We start from the raw sequence: 19,297 nt of genomic DNA, 5'->3' as shown, positions 1-19,297 counted from the left end.
AAGTTCTGTGCAAGCAGAACAACTCCCAGCTACTGTAAGATGGAAACCATCAAATGCCAGAGACTAAATCTTCTCCAGAGCTGATACCTAATGTGGAAGAGATTGTTGGGAAATAGCGATCATCATTCTCGCTGTTTGCAGATCAAAAGCCAAATGTAGACTTTGTCTCACATAATAAACATACAATAAGGAAATAAATCAACAGCTGCAGCATCAGTCACACAGTTCATGAAATCCTGCTGAAATTATGCAGCTGCCAGCACAGGCTGGGTGCTGGTTACACCAGGCAGCGCTACTTTTTTTATGTTGTAGCAAGCGTTGATAACGTGCCCGTTTTCAGGCGCGGTGCGTTCACTTCCCGCGGGCAGAGCGGGGCAGCGGGCAGCGCCGTGTCCCTCAGGGCAGCGCAAATGCCGAGCGGCAGCGCCTGTGCCCGCTCCGCCGCCTCGGAGGGGAAGGGGCTGCCGGCTGCACGCACACGGGGCCCGGCAGCGAGCCTGCAGAGACGATCCGATCCTTTCTTTCTGTTTTCTGCAGCGCGTCTTCCCCTGCCTGTGCTCCCAGCTCCCAGCGGCGTCCGCGACCCTCGGGAAGGCGCAGCAGGTGAAGGGCAGCGGAGCCGCTGCAGCCTCCGCCCGCGCGGGGGCGCTGCCGCCGCCGCTGCCGCCGCCGCCCCGTCCCTCCGTCTCTGTGGTTCTCTGCTCTCCGCCTTCGCCCTCCGCTTCCGGCGTTGCCATGGGTGCGCAGCTTCCGCTTCCGGCTTCCTTGGTACGGGCTCTCCGCTGGAGGCGGCGATGGCGGCGGCCTCGTCCTCCTCCTCCTCTTCTTCTTCTTCTTCCTCCTCCTCTTCCTCCTGCTCCTCCTCGGCGGCGGCCGCAGGCTGCCGGGAGGCCCCGGCGGTGGCGGCAGGCCCGGGCTGGAGCGACTCGCAGTTCCGCCGCTACTCCTTCGAGACGCGGCCCATCCCGCGGCTCAGCCACAGCGACCCCCGCGCCGAGGAGCTCATCGAGAACGAGGTGAGGGGGGTCCGGGGCACAGACACCTCCTCATACCGGCCCTGCCCTCCAGGGGTACCGCGCGGGCTCCGTTTTAGCCGCTGTCCCGCTCCTTTCTGCTGGAGTGGACGTTTTTGTTCGTTGCTACAGCGTTGAGCTGTGAAAATCGCAGGAAAGGTTTATTTTAAGCCCTTTGTTGTCGGGATGGAAGTTGTGGGAACGTTGTGTAAAGCCCTGGACACATACTGATTGTTTTCTAAGTGGGAGCGACCACAGATGTAAAGGCTCCCTTGAAGTGGTGGCTCTTGTATTGGTTCTGTACCGGCTCAGTCTCATTTTGATAAGTTTGGTAGTTGGGTTTTTTAAGGAAAGTCTGCAAGAAGGGAAGTTGTGTATGCACAGCTTGGCAACACAGTGCTGCCTTGCTTATGTTGCTTACTATTGGTAGATGAGGAGATAAGTGATGTCCTTTGTCAGCCTTTTGTAATGGTTTGTTTATTTTGTTGTTGGGTTGTTGTTTTTTTTTTTTTTTCCGGCTGTAGAAGAGATGGTCAGTATTTGTATGGCTGTGAGAAGGGATGAGTTTTGTTTCTGGATTCAGAGGGATCTTTTTGCTGGCATTTGCCCCTGCACAGCTGGGTAGCTGGAAATGCCCAGCCAGAATCTACTGTGTCTCCTGGCTACGTGGCAGGACCAAGCAGGCCCAGAAGTGTTGCCAGCTGGTGTTTGTCTAACCTGGCTGAGAGAGATTGGCTGAGTAGATAGTGCAATCTGTCCCACTGCGACCCCAGGCCACCACTTCATTAAACCTCCCTATCATGTCTTGCTTGGTTTTCTCCCCAGAACAAGGTGTATGATTACTTCAAATGCCTTTTCCAATTCCTCATTTTGAAAGGGAGTTTTTGTGGGTGCAGTAATAAATGTGTTCCTTCTTAAGTTCAAGAGGTCTTTGAATCAATAAACCTGTTTCTCTCCAGGAGCCAGTGGTGCTGACAGATACGAATCTGGTTTATCCTGCTCTGAAATGGGACCTGGACTACCTCCAGGAAAACATTGGCAATGGGGACTTCTCAGTGTATAGTGCCAGCACACACAAGTTTTTGTACTATGATGAGAAGAAAATGGCCAATTTTAAGAACTTCAAACCCAAGTCAAGTAGGGAAGAAATGAAGTTTGCTGAGTTTGTGGACAGACTCAAAGAAATACAACAAAAAGGGGGTGCTGAGAGGTAAGTGATGTGGATTGTGGAGGTTTTTCTGTTTCTTCAGACCGAAGCAGGAGCTAAGTTTCTTTTCAGTGGGTGTTGATGATTAAAATGTCTTGAACTTTCTGGGCTTTTTGTTTGTTTTATTTTAATAATCCTGCTTTTCCTGCAGGGTTTCTAGTTGACAGCAGCCTTGTTACCTTATGATAAAAGTCATACCAAACAAACTGTTCACACTGGCTGTGGGAATTTATTTATTTACTTCCTCCTCTGTGTGAGGCAGAGCTTGTGTAGAGAAAGAATTAAGCTTCACTTTTTTTTTGGCAGACTGTGGTATTGGTAGGGAAGCTTGTTGTCTGATTAAAAGGTACAGGCTGTGGCATTCAGGCTTTCCCACAGAATCCCAAGGCAGTTCTTTGGGAAATAAAAGGCTGGGTTGTGCACGTGTGTACTGGTGGTGGTGGCCTGTGCCACTGACAGAGCTGTAAGTTACTGAGAGGAGCTTCAAGTGGACATGGAAGATAACTATAAGCAGCTGTACTTAAACCCCTAGTGTTTTCAGTCACAGCCCTCTAAAAGAACTTGCAGATGCTTTATTTTGTCTTAATTGCAAGCAACACTGTACCCAGGCCCACGTGTCATTTGTGCCTTTCTCTTCTCTCAGCTTTGGGTGTGCTTTTTCCAAGACAGAAGGCAGTCTTTGTTCTTAAAAATGCATTTTCTTCCAACATTGCAGACAGCAGTCTGTAATACTGTGATTGTTGGTGCAATGCTTGATTCCTCTGATCCTCTATGTCTAAATGTAAATATGGCTTTAAGTAACCTGATACTGAAATGTACAGGCTCTCCTGAGCCCTCTTTTCCCCTCATGTAGTTCTGCTAGGGGAGGTAGCTGATACTGTGGGTTAGGTAGAGGGGCAGCATTCATCTAGGGTTAGACGTGAACATATTTGATAATGGCCAGTCTGTTTAGAGTTTCCTCTTCCTGTCCCATTGTTTTTCCTTAAAATTATGTTTTTCCCTTGTAATTGTTTATGTTGAACTGAGATCTGTTCTATTCTGTACTGGGAAACCATACAGCAGAGTTTGGGGACTTTTGAAATTATTTCCTTCCACAGGTGTTGAAGTGATAAAACAGAATCTCTACAAAGCACTTATTTTTTCTTCTCTGTTTCTGAAGAGACAGAGTATGTCTGTGTTCATGACAAAGCTTAATATTTGATTTCTGCCTTCTCTGTTGGACAATTCAGGCTATATCTACAGCAAACACTGAATGACACAGTTGGAAGGAAGATTGTGGTGGATTTCCTTGGCTTCAACTGGAACTGGATTAACAAGCAGCAAGGGAAACGTGGCTGGGGTCAACTGACTTCTAACTTGCTTCTTATTGGCATGGAAGGTAAATAGGTTCCTCAGATTGAAGGAGAAAGGGAGAAGATTGCATCAGCAGTTCTGTGTTTCAGTTCCAGAAGGTCTTTCAAATGGCTTTTCCCCTGGTTTCTGTGTGTTCCTTCAGAGGAGGTAGTTTAAAGCACTGCGTTGGGAGGAGACTGCTGTCACACATTAACTTGGGTTATAAAGAGGGAACAAAGAAATGAATAGCCTGTGTTTTGCCAGGGATGTACTGTGAATGCCTGAATGTAATATGCTCATGGAAAAGCTCTGTGTGGTGCTGGTGAGACTGTGTTTCTAGTAACTGCTAATCATATCCTGGGATCTGTTTACTGCTTGCATGCTTCAGGCACTGTAGATTTAAAAAGCTCGAAGCGTGCAGATTCAAAATGCAGAAAGGTTTGCACGTTGAACAGTGTTGGACTTCTGGACTTTTCTGAGTATGTCTGATGTTTGCCCAGGAGGAAATCTGATTATTTTGTGAACTCTTTTTTCTTATTTGAACTGTTACACTATGAGGAGGAATTCTCTTTTGATTAAGACCTGATTTTTTTTTTTTTTTTTTTCTTTAAAAGCTAGAGGACAGTGGGAGACGTGAAGATAGGTAAATTCTAAAAGTATCTGGATAGAATAGAATTCTAAATCCATGTGGAGCCTGACTTAGAGGCAGGTGCCTTAGAAGACAGAGGTACCACTAGGCTGTTGACAAGGAGAACATTCTTTTAGAAAGTGATCTCAATAACTGGACAAGAAATGCACACCATTCTGTGAAGTGGGAGGGCCTATAATCAATGTAGCCAACAAATCCAATTATAGTTGTTCAATTACACAACTTGGATGTTTTTTCCCCTTTGTACCAAGTCATACTCAACCTACAGTAGTTCATCTTTGCCACTTTCTTTACTATCTGTGAGAACATAATATAAAATCAGTGGGCCAACACTTCCTTGCAAGCCATATAATCGCTAAAATCCTATTAACAGGTTATGCACAAGAACCAAGGCATTGTCCTGAACCAGCATGTGCTGAAAAAAAGGAATGTCTTTTGAGCAGCATATGATTGTATGATCTATTTTATGAAGTTACAGGATTAACTGTCATCTTAATTCTTGCAGACCAAGAGAGTAATATCTGAATTGGCAAAGAGCTGAAAAACAGTTGTGAGGGGTAGAAAACACCCCACTGTATTTAAAGATTTGATTAAAATCTAGTGGCAACAGTCAAGCACTGTTAATCAGACTTGAGCGGGTGCTATTGGGAGCTCCAGTGACAGAGATCCAGAGATCGTTTACTTGTTTTCTTGCAAAACTTCTAGGACTTTTTTTCAAATGCAGCCATTGAACTCCTTTTCTCTAGACTAATAATCTTTGACAGTCTGTTCTACAACTTGTCATTTAAATGAAGTGTTTTATGAAAAAGCTTCCCATCAACATTCAGCATCTGCTGTTCATTGAAACAAGCTGGAAATCCCAATCCTGTAGAGCGTAAGTTGCTGAGTATGGATTTAGAATGGAAATTAAGTGGAGTAGCAACTGCTCAATAAAGGCTGACTAATAGAGTGATCAGTTTGTAACATTCCTGTTGTCATTCTCCTTGTTTGGTTTCTGAATATGTGGGAGTATATTTCCTGTCTTTAGCAAGGAATATAACTTGCTTCTCTTTCATACCTGTACATGAGAATGTCTTGATTATCTTTTCTCTCTGCATAGGGAATGTGACACCAGCTCATTATGACGAGCAACAGAACTTCTTTGCTCAGATTAAGGGTTACAAGAGGTGTATCCTGTTTCCTCCTGATCAGTTTGAATGCCTCTACCCTTATCCCGTGCATCATCCGTGCGACAGACAAAGCCAGGTGAGAGTAGCAGATCTGTTCTCTACTCCATGCCAAAAATGGGAATTTGTAAAGATGCTAGGTGGAAGGAAGCTGCACTGGAGTTAAAGCTGCAAAACACTTGCTGAGGTTTTGCAAAACATCTGTTCAGATTTGTTAAGTGGTGAATGCATTGGTGGAAGGACTGGTGGTTTTCTGTTTGTGTCTGGTCCCGACTCACAAGTGCTAGGGCCATAAAAACTTTACTGATAGCACAATGGGCTGCAGTTGCTATCTTCTCTGTTCTGTTTCATTGCCCCCTTGGTCAAATACAGATTTGCTGACAGATAAATTGCAAGATTCCTCCTGTATGATACTTGGAGGGTACTGCAGGACCTCACAATGAAGTTAAGGTGCAAATGGGAATGTAAAAGCCATGTAGGGAAGGCCAGGATGATTTGACACTGAGAGCCAATAATGAGGACTGTGATTGCAGGAAGTTCTTCTGAGTTTCTTAATATTTTCTTCTGTTTAGGTGGACTTTGACAATCCTGACTACGAGAAGTTTCCGAACTTCCGGAACGTGGTTGGCTATGAGACGGTGGTGGGTCCTGGGGATGTGCTGTACATACCTATGTACTGGTAAGAAGGATGGCAGGACTGCACTGTGATAAAAACCAGAGGTTTAAAATGTTTTCTACTTAGTGTTGCTTTGGCTTCCAAGAGTATTTTGTTTTTACTTCTGCAGCAACTGTGGTATATTCTGTGATATCTTGGGCCAGTATGCTTCTAATTTCTGTCTGTTGGATAGAAATAGTAATTCTGCCTGACACCACATTAATTGTATGTGTACTCACTAACGTGTGAGAAATAAATTTAAGTAAGGAGAGCTTTCCAGAAGTTTTGAGGTCTTGATGCAGGAGGTATACAGCAAGGCTTGTCTAGTACTGTCTGAAGTCATCAACCAAGGTATTTCAGTATAAGCTACAGCAATAGTTTCTTTTCTTTTTTTTATGTGATTTCCATGCAGGTGGCATCACATTGAGTCTCTCCTGAATGGGGGGATTACCATCACTGTGAACTTCTGGTACAAGGTGAGTACAAGAGCAGCTTGCATAGTTCCATCCCAGAGTATTTTTTCAGGTAGAGATGTATTGGCACACATTTTCAATATGAGAACTTCATGGCACCAAGTCCTTTGCTTCTGGAAGCTACTTTTTCCTCTTCAGAGTTGTGTGTGTGAAGAACTGGGTGACTGAGGGAAGGTGGAATAAGCTGCCAGTACAGGAAGCATGCAAATGACCTGTTTTTGATATTTCAGGGTGCCCCAACCCCAAAGAGAATTGAGTATCCATTAAAGGCTCATCAGAAAGTGGCAATAATGAGGAACATTGAGAAGATGCTGGGAGAAGCCTTAGGAAATCCACAAGAGGTATGGAAGAGAACCATGTGGTCACTGCTGTTAAAATTATTAGGGCATAATGCATAACTTGAGATGACATCTAATTGGCTCTCTAGGTGCCAGAGTGAGGGTGGGAGAAAGCAGGATTGCTCTTTTGCTAGTTTTTCCTGCACTCTTTAAAAGGTCATTTGCTTACAAAAAGACAAGCTCTTAAAATCATATTTCTGGAAAGGATGACTACAAACAATGAAGTAGTTGTTCTTGAATGTGGAAGAAAGGGTATCTTGACTTTGGGCATTTCCAGAACAGTGTTCTTCCCAAACTTTCCTTAGCCTTCTGTGCAGCAATGCCCATTATTTGCAAAAGAAATGGAACTGTTTTACCTGTTGAATCCAAGTCTCTTAAATAACAGAAATCTCCTTCTATTAAGTCATGTGCTTAATCTTTAATGTGTGTCTTGCTCATCTCTGAATGCTTTGCAGTCTTAATCATGTGGTATATAAGAAAAAGAAAACAAACCTGAGGTATTTACTCTAAAAAGACTGAGGTACTAAGAGTACACCTTTCAAGATCTAATCATCTGAAAGTGGAAATGTTTTCATGGTCTATATTCCTTACCACTGTGGACAAACTGCTCTTTAGCCTCCCCCCTGAGATTATTTTACTGCCATAGCATTCTGAGCTTCCCTCTGTGATAAAGCAATGCTGAGATGTGGGAGTGGTCTTGACTAAAAAAAAAACCTTAGCAAAATCATCAGTTGTAGCCCTCCCTTCTTACTGACCCCAGGGATCAGAGAGAATTCAAGTGAGTGAGAATGTTCCTTCTCTGCCCTGAAAAAAACATCCTGTGTTGGCTATTGACTCCCTTTAATAGCATCTACTTAGAAATCACAGATGTTGGGTAGGCAGCGAAAATGTTTCAGGCATATTTCCACTCTGGATGGAATGTTTTGGTGTCACCTGAAGTCAGGTGTTGACAGAGGACCCTGCAGTTTTGGTAGGATGTTTTAAGAATGTGTTTGTGGGTGCCCCAGTGTTTTTCTAGACAACTCTTTGAAAGTGGTTATGTGTATCTTGGGCTCTGTGATGCAGAGGGAGCAGGCTCTGCACTGCCATTTTTGTGTAACTGTCCTGGCTAATGACCTGTTTTTGCTTTGAACAGGTGGGTCCCTTGTTGAATATGATGATTAAGGGCCGGTATGACTAATGCCTGGTGCCCCTGGTGGATGTTGGAGCTGCTTTGTTCACAAGCAATGGAAGATACTGAGAGCTAGTATTGCACGCAGCACTTAACAGACTGATGGGTTTCCTGGCCTATCCTGGCCCCCCTACAGTAAAGGGGCTACTGGAACTGCAAAACCATTAGTACCCTATTCATCCTCCACTGTCATCTAACTGAACTTCCCAAGAAAGAGTCTGCACTTATTGGAAGCTGGATTCATGCTCACTAACTTGTTTATTTTCTTCCCTCTGCCCTGTTTGCCACAACAAGGAGCATGGCTTCTGGCACTTGGATGTGTAACTTCAGGATTTTCAGGCATATGAAGAAGAGCTTGGAGGATAACCAGGAGCAATATTGTTTCCTCAGCCACATGGGGTTTGGACCTCCTGGCTGGGTTTGTTTGTTGGTGCTGGCAGTGGATATAAGGTGGGAAATAGGTTTCACAGTCCTCTGTTGTTAGAGGACCTGTCCCTGCTCAACTCTGGAACTTTTTTGTACTAATGGAAACGAACATGTGGGGTGGCCTGTGTGAGTTGAGCAACTGGACAAATGATTCAGTTACTTCAGCCTAAGACATCCACGCTTTGGATGTAGTACAGGGTAGAGATCAGAATGAATTTATCTTGTGTGTGAGCACCAAATCCTATGCTCTTCAAATAATATCTGTCTTGTATGAGTCTAGATAAATCTCCTTCCTGACAGCTTTTTCTGGGGAGTGAAGGCTTTTCTCCTGCTCTTCTGAAGCTGCAGTATGGTTAAAAGGGGATGTAGCATTATGAAGGGAGATGCATAAATGCCAGGACACTCTCCAAGTCTTGAATAATTAAGCCACATTTTAAAATTAAATTTCCAAGATATGCTGAGCTCAACTGTCAGAACGCAGTGTCAGATAGGTACAGAGCCTCACTTCTCCCCACCAGGGATGCTGGCTCCCCAGACCAACACAGGAAAGTGCCCTTTTTACTGAAACTGCAAGAACTCAAGTGTGTGTGGCTGCGCACAGGTGCGCTTGTTTGTGTGATTTTGTGTGGCTCCTGTCCATCAGTTAAATCCATGCCAGTGTGTGGTTCTCTTCCTTGTACAGTCACGTGAAAGAGTTCAGGGCTTTTTGTTTAAATGTGATTAAGTTTATCTTGATCTTTGTTGTGTTCTGGGACTTGACATGGCAGACTGAGAAGTGACAAGACCAGAGCACAGGAGCCAGATAAGCCTCTGTTTGCGATCTCAGTAATCACTCTGTAAAATCACTTTGCTTTCCTCCTCTTCCATGCAGAAGCCTTAGGCTCTTGTGGAAGCTGGCTTTTTTATTCCCTGAGGTGTGCTGCACTGCTGTCCCTAGTTTGGGGGTGGTGCAAACGTCTTGTATTTTTGATGCGGTTGTGATGGGTCCCAAGAGCTAGAGGTGGGAGAAGCTATTTCATAGCCCATGTATCTCATCCCAGAAAGTGTAGAATTTGTTTTGTTGAGACTTCCCAGTGTTTTCCCTGTTGTGCTGGGCTTGTTCTGATGAGGGTTGTGATAAAAGTGTAACACGCTACTTGAGAAAGGCTCCATCTTTGGTCTCAGGTCCCATCTTTTGCTGGGACAGCTCTTGCACCACTTGCAGTGAGCTTGTCTTTCATAAAAGCAAAAGGCTTCTCATACTGGAGGAACCAAGGCAAGTTTTCTGTCTACTTTACTGGTCAGAATAAATGAAGTTTAATTGGCAGCTACAGGGTCCTTGTTCAAGAAATAGTGTCACTGAGTAGTCTGACTGCCATGTTGCAGGCTCTCCAGACCTGTGGTTAGATCCAGACGAAGGTCACTCAGCTGGATGCTTATCAATGCTCTCAGCCTTTGGACAACTGGGGAAGAAGCTTCTGACTGGCCAAAAGCAAGACCTTCCCAGGAATCTTGGGCACATGCCCTTTGTTGAAAGATGCTCCAATTGAATCCCATTTCTGTGCTATTTATTCAGCACATGGTAGTCTTCAGTACTGCTTGTTAGACACCATCAACTCTTGAAGCTCAGGGTGGGAGTTCATATCCCATGTGGAGAGAGAATGGTACTTATAGAACTTTTAGGATCCTTTTTTTTTCCCTTTTATTTGCCAAAGGTCTAACTTTTAAAGTGTCTGAACAGGTTTTGCTGCACTTGATTTTGTGAAAGCTCATTTACAATGCACTGATGGACTGACTCCCCTCCCCTTCCCTTTTCACCTTGTGCTTTCAATGCCCCTTGCCATGGTATTGGGAAGCTGTGTGTTCTCTGCTAGGGGTGTGTGTGCAGGGGGTGGGGTGTGACAAACACATGGTACCTTCTGAAGTGTAGTTCTTAAATACAACCAATGTTGAACAACAGAATGGTGTGGCTTTTATTTTGTGAGTGGCTGTGTAGAAGAGCTCTAGAAGGACATGTGCATATAAAGCTAACTTTCAGTCTCACAACTCAACTTGTGTTCCTCGCTGCTGAAGACTTGGTCTCCAGAACTGCCTTCAAAACAGCCATACCAATTGCATTACTATGTGTCTTCACAACTTTCTCCATACTACTTCCATAAGCCTGAAAGGAAAGCTGGAAATAAGATGGTGTCCTTGTACCCTGTCAATAAGAAGTGTTAGTGGGAAGGGAAAAATTCCCCTCCTTGCTGACCTGAATGGTGTCATCATACTGTGGTCACTGACTGGATGACAGAGCAAACTACACAAGCAGGCCTAATGAACTCAATTAATGGTCACGGAGATTTTGGGAGCTTCCTGTGTGTGCCTGTGCTGTATGTTAGCAGCCTTGGGAGATGGAGTCCTCTCTGCCTAGTAAACATAAGTTATTTTATGGTAATACTAACTCTACAGCAATCTTGAAATCTAACCATTGGTGAAATGTTGACTAATTCTGAACAAATGGCTGAGATGCAGTAAAACAGGGAAGAGTTGAATAGTTGATGAGGGATGTTGATGTGGTGGGAGAGAGAAATGCCTCAGCCTGGGCTACCCCAAGTGGCATTCTGTCCTCTCACCCTTGGGAGACAGGGTGAATGTGAAGGGATTAGGAAAGCCAAGTGCAGGAAGTCTGATTGCAGGTGCTCAGTCTTCCTTGCTGTGCCTGCTGGGATCATCTCTAAACACCCTTGCTTCTGTTCCACTGAACTTCGTGATGTGCTATGTCTGATCCTTTCTGCTCTGCACTTGGCTCTTGGATAATGTGCAGGTGGCATCACAAAGCTCAGAAATGTTTGGTTGTGCAAAGAACAGGGAAAACTGAGGGATGAGAACTGTGTCATTTCAAAACTAGGTCAGAGGCCAAGATTTTTCACTTGTACTTTTAGTCTTTTTCTTGTTTTCTTTTATTAACTTAGTTCCCTTAATACCTTTATTCTCTTTTTTTTCCCTTCTCATTTCCCTTTTTCTTAAAAAATGGGATTCTTCTGAGATGTCTTAATCTTGTAAATCACAGGCGCAGGATCTTCCCTGTGTAAAGAGAAGTGCGTGGGTTTTTGAACTGATCCACTTGTTCACCCCCTTGTTGATCAGGGTCATGCTCAGCTTAGGGAAATTTAGAGTGATAAATCAGGTCCAAGGCCAAGTCAAGAGGTGAGGATCAGGCCTGGGTTGAGGAGGTATCAGACACAGCTGCAGTGCAGGGGCAGTGTAACTCAGCTGGGGGGTAGGGTCACCCTTGGCATCAAAGCAGCTCTTGAGAGAGAGAGGGGCAGGCTGGGCAGAGAATTCTTTTGTTTGAGCAAGGGCTCATATCAATGACCTTGAACACAGCCAACTGTGCTTTAAAGCCCTAGCATGGGGGTAGTGCTCTCAGGGTCTCAGCAATCTCCTGGCAGGCCTTTGTTAATGCATGGTCTCAGCCTTGGAAGCAGAGCAGCAACTGCAGCAGAGATACTGCCTTTGCTCATGTGTTTTTACACTTGGAGAAATGCATTTCTGCCTCGTGTGTGTGAGAAGCTTCCTTGCACTCTTGCTTCTGGTCTTCATCTTCTGTTCCTGTTTTGGAACAGAAAGCATCTCTCCCATCAATGTCTGGAAGCCCTGAAGCCACCATCTTCCCTGGGTACTTCTCTGCATTGGTGCTGCCTAGAAGGAAAGGGAAAGATGCTGTTACTGTGACAAACACATGCAAAGTAAGTTCTAATTACTGCCTGGAAAAGTCAAATATTTGTTGCAAGCAGAGGACTAATTGTGGGGGGAGGGAGCGGAAGTGGAGGCTCTTGGAGTGAAAGTGGAACAGATGCCCGGACGCCTTGGGGAAACGCAGCTTTCCTCTACAAATCAGAGCTTTAAATTACAGGCTTTTACCAACGAGAACAGTTGTGGGAAGTCGTCTGCTCTCATTTGCGTAATGGCTTCTGTCACTGGTGATTAGACACAGGATGAAGGAAAAGAAATTTGACAATTAGGAATGAGCGATCATTAATCAGAATCTTTGTTAGAAGGAGGGAAGGGGGGGACAATATCCCACAAACAATGGAGGCAGCCACTAGAGCCACATTGAAGTCCACAAGATGCATAACTAAGTGCTCCTGTTGCTCCACAGAGCCATCTTGGCCTAGGTACAGAGCTGCAAAGAGGGTTTTGTCTGGCTTAGGAAGCTTGGGGAGGAAGGCAGCATGGCAAATCCTTCCAGTCCTGCTCAGTGAGTTTCAGATACCTAGTTAGTAAGGGATAGAACATGTATGGGAGACCAATCCTTTCCCTGCTGACACCTTGTGCTTCCATCTCAGCCTGGCCGTAAACTGACAGCAAGAAACACAGAAACAACATCTTAAGTTTTCTATCTCCTTTCTCCAAATCTTGCAAGCACTTTGTGGTGTGGAAGAGAGCAGGCAGGGGCCTTGACTGGCATGCAGAAAGCTTAGATAGGCAACATGAAAGCAGTTTCAGGCTCTTTTCCTGATAACGTCATTTTCTACAAGAGTGAGGAGGAACCTGATGGACTGCATGACAGGTAAAGAAAAGAAGGCAGTGTTGACTGTGTCTGTCATTTGCTGTCTTACCTCATCATCCAGTCATGCACAATCCACTATCTGCATTTGTTTGAGTTTTGTGGGCTTGATCAAATTACATGCATGTGAAATCTATGTTACCTGTTTTTCCTACAGCTGTCATTCATGGTCTTGCCAGGTTAAACATTTTGATACAGTTTGCATGAAGAGGCATTGCCTCTGATTAAATCAACAGCTCTAACCTGGGAGGGGGCATGACAGACCATTTTCAGGGCATACAATGTTGGTTAGTATCTGAAGACTTAAGCTTACTGAATCCATTGATTTCAGTGGCAGCTCCTGTCTTTGCAAGGCTGGGTCATTTACTTGAGGTGAAGGTCTCCATCAGGGTGATTATTCTTTCTGTGACTGGAAATCAAAGCAGATACAAAGGGGAGAGCTAAAGCCATGTTGTCTCATTCCCAGTTGGCTCTGAGCTCAGACAAATGACAGTAGCTTGGATTTTTAGCCTCTTCCCTGTGGCTAGTGTTTACCACAGGAACTCAGATGAAAGAGAAAACAGATCTCAGGACAAGATCTAACAGGGCTTTTCATCCAGAGCTCATCATGACAGAGGTTAGGAGAATCACTGGTCACATTGTTTAGGATGGGAAGATATGTCAGGTAGTGGGTGACTTTTATTCCTACTTGAACACAAGAGGAAGGCTGCTTCTCATTCACAGCAGCATTTTAAATGCATGTTTACATTTGGAGAAGTGCACCTCATGCTCTTTGTAGAGGAGGAAGGTAGGTTGTGGTATAGTAGGTAGTGGGGGTCAGGATTCACTTCACAAACTTGCAACAACCCTGAGTGATCCCAGACTTTGGCATGGCAGGGCATTGCCCTTGCTGAGGAAATGTCACTGTACTGGATGGAACACACGTGTGACTTTTCTCTCAGTGTCAGCTGTGAGTTTGGTTTTTTTCCCTGAACAGTCAGGATTTACCACTGAATGCCTTGATAGGGAGTACCTCTGAATATGACTTAACCTCTTGGGAAGCCAGGAAGGAAGGCTCTCCTGTGTGCAGGTAATCTGTGTTACAAGATGTGCTGCATGCTCTGTGCCCCTTGAGCTGCTTAAGCACTGCTGGCCTCATGCAGTGAGCTGTGTGAGGGCTCTAGCTGAGCTGAAAGCAGCTAAAGGGGTGAGGTCAAATCATTTGCTTCTATAAAAGGACAGTCTCTGTGCCCACAGAGAGGGCACATGGGGTTATAACAGCATCCAAGTGGGTAGTTTCTGTGGAAGAGATTAGTACCACAGGCAGTGGGCTGATTCTGCTGCAAGTTTCCCTGCCAGGACCTCTGACATTCAGAAGCTGCTCCCAACCATCTGTGTTTCATTGGGTTAAAATCCTTCTGGCAGCAAAGAATTACTGGTGCTGGTGGATATTTGGGTCAAATGCCAGCCACTACAGGCTGTGGAGCTGGAGGCAAGGCCTTGCTTGGCATTTGAGGTAATAAGCTTCTGGTCTGTCAGCTCATGGGAACCGCAGAGATTTGTAGAACTGAGGTGTCACAGGGCCATGTTACATGGGCTGTCAGGTCTCCCACTGCTCTTGTGGAGCAGGCCTTAGAGCTCTCTGAGCCTGTGTTTGGGAGTGGTGCACACCTGAGGAAGGAATCTCCAAGTGGAATTTGGGGCTGTGAATGAAGGACCCATTCATCTGCCACCAGTTCACTCCAAGCACAGCCTGGGGCCTCTTGCTTCCAATTCCTCCCCAGCACTGAGGCAATCCTGGGTCTCCTGCTTTTGCTATTTGTTTATAGCTCTCCCCATCCCCTCTGTCTTTCTCTTCTCCTTCCTCCCGTTCCTTTTCCCTCCCTCTCCCTCCTCCCCCTCATTCCCTGTAAGCGATTAATCATTTTGACAGGCTCAGCGATGGCCTTTATTTCCTTGAGGCAGCCAAGAAATGTCTGTGAGCACCTTCTCTGACACCCCTCGTGTTCTCTCACCAATCAGATCAGCCACTTCCCTTGGAGTGACACTGCCAGAAACATGGGGAGGGAGCAGAGGGAAACTCCAGCAGAGTCAGCTGGGAAATGGGCAGTGGGGCAGCATCCAGTTGGGGTGCCATGTGGGCCCCTATTAGCTGTGATGAATGTGTCATTTCACTATAGCTTGAACATGTCATACTTTGCTCCCTCCCTCTCCTGAGGCTCCCCTTCAAATCTTGGTTTCAGTGCAAAGGCAGTTAAGAAGAAATTTAGCTTCTCAGGAAAATATCAGCCTCCAGCAGAGTGGCTGAAGGGAAAAGCTGTCAGAAGAGAAAGAAGAGCAGGCTGAGATCATCAAGGGATAAAGAATGGGAATGATTTTGCAGATGAATGTGGAAGTCTTCCTGGGAAACTCCCTTTTGTCATGTGCAGGAAGGAAGTTGCTTCTGAGCCTCTGTCATGGTTCACCTGGACTTGTCATCCATGTTGTTATGAGGATGTTTTCCATTCACCTGCAGCCTGAGAAGCTCTTGGGCCACAGTACCTGCTCTTGCAAATGCCCTGTTACCTAACTAGGATGAAAATAGGGCACATCAGGTGCATGATATTTCCAAAAGGATTTTATCATCTGCTGTTATCAAGCTTGACAGTACCTACTGTCCCATCAGCATGGAACTGAGGAATGTTGTACATATAGAATTATTCTCTTCCCTCTTATGCATGAAAGCTGATATCCTCCACAGTGGGAATGAGAGGTTATAACATCCATTCTGCTTAGGGGCTCTGGGCAGGTCTAGGGACCCTTTGTGCAGGGTGATGGATTGTAACTAACATTTACAGAAGTAGAAGAGAATGTGAAGGAGAGAAAGACGTTGTAGGTGATGTGGTAAAAGTCAGATGGAATGTGATGTAAAGATCTGGGGCAAGGTGGTCAAATATCATAAGGTGGGAGACTGGATACGGTGACTCAAGGGATCCTCTCTAGTCTCAGCCCTGAAGAGAGCCTAGAAGACAGTTAATAGGCTCATCCCAGATAAAAGGCCCTAGCATGAGACTGTTCCAACTCTTTATTAGACCAAGGAGTGCGGTGGATAGAATGAGCTGTGCTTTGAAGTCGCCACATCTTGCAATGGCGTGGATGCAGCACACAGGGCCAAATCCCAAAGCTCAATGCAGCCTCTCCTCTGAGAGAAGCAGCCAGGCAGGTGAGTGTAGGAAGCTCACACCCTCTTACTACTTGCCATGTGAGTTTGAGTTCTTGCCCTACATGAAAGACATGGGACTTTTAGCAGCAAACTCAATGGGTTCAGTGAAGCGGCCAAGGAAAAAACCACAATCCTGCTCCTACAACTCTTGTTGTTTTCTCCTCAAACACATTGCCTTTAGGTCCAGACCTAAAAACTGATACAGCCTGAGTCCCAAGGGAGGGCAATAAACTCATCTGGAATAAACACCTTTGCCCCTCGAGGGCTGACTGCATCAGATGTCTGGAAGGTAGGAAATCTCAAACAAAAGAGGAGTTAACAGGCACTTTCCAGCAGGCAGTGTGTGCTCCCTCTGACAGACATGCTGCCCCATGCCAAGGTCACTGCTGGATTTCTCTCAACCAGCATTTCTCTCAAGTAAATATTGATTTTGTGCTGGTGGTGCTAATCAGTGTTGCTGAAAGAGAGGCTGTAAATGCTTGGCAGAACAGTGGTGGCCCTTCTTGGCAGCTAGGCTCACTCATCTGCCTCATTTTCTGCAGACATGTGCTCATGGGTCCAGGGTGAGGAACACTGGCTTTGGGCTGCCTGACTAGTGACCACTAACAGCTTTAGTGCCTCTTCTCCAGTGTAGGGTGCTTATGTTTGCTCCCATGAGTTTGGTCAAGGATGGAAGATGTTCATTAGCAGTAGAAAATGGCTTGCCCCTGGACAGTAAGATGAAGTAACACTTCTTTCTTGGACATAGCACAAGAAACAGTCTGCACATAGATCTGAAGGCAGCGTTATCCCAAATAGCCCAGGATGTAAGGGAAGTAACAGGTTATTCTATTTCTCTATGTAAAATCTTTTGTGGATGTTGTAGGGCACTTTCTTTGGTCTCCAGAGTTATGAAGAGCTTCTTCACCAAGCTAGCTTTATGTCTGTCAGCGGAGCTGGTCAGCAGTGCAGGCTCAGGTGGATGGTAATGGATTGAGAGCTGCTGACCATTACATGGCAGATGTTTGCCACTTCCCCACAGTGAGTGCCCACACCAGGCAGTGGAGAGGCTGGGATACTGCAGGGCAAGGATTGTAGAAGCAAAAGCAGAATTGCCACCTCAGCACAGTATTGAGGCTTGGCTCACTGCTGCAGCTGAGCCAGCATTCTCTGCTCTTGTGCTGAACTGGTGAAAAGAATGAGCTCACATGGGGATGCCAGTGTTGCTGTGTAGATCATGTTGCCTCTCCTCTCTTGAAAGACTGTGACCTGGCTGCACCAGCACTGCTGTGGCCCTGAGCAGGTGGAGTTAAGGGGAGCCCTATCCCCAGGTTGGGGCTGACCTGGCCAGGATGCTTTGTGCTATTTGAGGTGACTTGCCTAGTTGCAAATGGGAAGGTGTAGCCATCAGGAGCTAAAGTTCCCCACAATGGACAAGCCTGACTACGTCCAGTTATTTGAAGGCTGAGTGAGAACTTGCCTCCACTTTTGAGGGTTCAGGATCTAATTTCAGAACTTGTCTGTGCTGCATACTGTGCCACTGTTGTCCCAATGGATTTTTTTCAGGTTCAGGTGCTGATCAACCTTGTAGCACTCCGGGTCATTCCCTGTCTCCTGGAAAATCTGAGATACCCTTGGTTATTGGCAAGCATGTCCATGTTGTGTAGCTGTTCCAGACTTACAAGCAGCACCTGGTGTGTAATGGGAAAGCTGGAGCATGAAGTTAACTTTGCACATTCTGTTGGGTGACTGAGGTGTTTGTGCCCTTGGAGACTTCAGAATTGGAGACTGGGTCAGCTGTTTTTAAGAATCTTACATTTTGCAGTGCCCATCCAATGGAGACTTTTGTGTCTGAGCTCTGTCTGTCTGGGCTGCTCTGAACATTATGGATGTGTTGCTGCTGTCTTTGCAGAGTGGATGAAAGTGTTTGTGGTAAAATGTAATCAAGTGGAAAATTGCAGTGCATATAAACACATATGGCACTCAATGACTGGGCATTAGGCACAGTGACTGCAGGCAAAAAAAAAATTATCTGTAAACGTTTCGCAGCAAGTTTCGAAATCTTAAAGAACAATAAGATATTAGCAATTTAATGGGGTGATTCAGCGAGGCAGCGATCCTTAGGTTGGGAGAACAAGGATGCATGCAGCTGCAGTGACAGGAGTGGCTGGGATTACTCAGCCAAGCTCAACAAGCCCTGTCTCCCAGCACAAGACAGCTGCCAAAGGTTTCCTCCACATGGCAATGTGGCTGTGCTTGGAGAGGAGAGAGCCAGGAGGTGGCTCATGAACCTTACCAATGCCACCTTCCAGCCCCCTCCAAGAGCCTGCTGTTTACAGCAGCATTTGGAAGAGGCTGTGTGTGGTCAATGAGGCAGAACTGATGGGTGAGGTGGATCAGGCCTGGCTCAGGTTGGGAGCTGTGAAGGCACTGCAGGTCAGTGACTGCCTTGGCCTCCCAGAAAGGGAGAGACGGGTCTTGTTCATCTCCTGTGCCTTCAGGCTCCATCTGCTTATGCTGCTCAGGATAGCACCTTTCCAGCTACTGCAGAAAACACAGCAGTCCCAATCCTTCCTCAGCACAGCTATTGTGCACCTTGCCAAGGAGCTCTGCCATCTACTGGAACTGCACTTGGATCTTCCACATCCAAAACCATGGGACTCTCTGCCTGAGCAAGGTGTCTGTCTCCAAACCTCTTGCTTGGATCCCACCACTTACAGGGAACATGCCAGCATGTGAAAAATTATTTTTTCCTGAGTGACAGGAGTACCAGAAAGGTGTTTTTCTTTTGCTATAATGCTGATTCCCAATTTTCTGATAGGAAAAGTTACCTGTGAGTAGGGAGAGAAAAGAACCTTACCAGTGTCATGGGGCTGTACCTTTCCCAAAGGAAACAGGAAAGTAGCTTGAATATTAGGAGGAATGCAACTTTGGTGGCTCTACTGACTGTCCTGAGGTCCTGGATCTGGGAGACAAAATTGCACAGCAGTTAATGGGAGAACTGTTAATGTTATGTTAATGGCAGCTTCTGAAGGAGTAAAGAGGGAAACCAACTAGGAAAACCAAGGGTCTTGGCAGTTTGGCCCAGCAAAGCCTGACTGATTCCTATCCTCTCTGGGGAGAAATCTTTTCAAGCTAACCTGTTTATAAGATCTTTAATAAGATCTTCTCAAGTG

General features: G+C 45.7%; 1 protein-coding gene across 1 annotated transcript; it reads left to right on the top strand.

The window, feature by feature from the left end:
- Positions 1 to 731: 731 nt before the first annotated feature.
- HIF1AN (hypoxia inducible factor 1 subunit alpha inhibitor) lies at positions 732 to 10,371 on the top strand. Its single transcript, XM_079312109.1, has 8 exons — positions 732 to 1,016; positions 1,973 to 2,223; positions 3,450 to 3,598; positions 5,301 to 5,446; positions 5,940 to 6,046; positions 6,435 to 6,498; positions 6,726 to 6,836; positions 7,969 to 10,371. Exons 1-8 carry the CDS (start codon positions 795 to 797, stop codon positions 8,011 to 8,013), a joined length of 1,095 nt encoding a protein of 364 aa, XP_079168235.1. The 5' UTR covers positions 732 to 794; the 3' UTR covers positions 8,014 to 10,371.
- Positions 10,372 to 19,297: the final 8,926 nt, after the last annotated feature.

The sequence above is a fragment of the Erithacus rubecula genome (assembly GCF_903797595.1).
Source record: "Erithacus rubecula genome assembly, chromosome: 9".
Lineage (NCBI taxonomy): Eukaryota > Metazoa > Chordata > Aves > Passeriformes > Muscicapidae > Erithacus > Erithacus rubecula.
The sequence above is the reverse complement of the archived record's forward strand: the minus strand, read 5'-3'. Positions and strand labels throughout refer to the sequence as shown.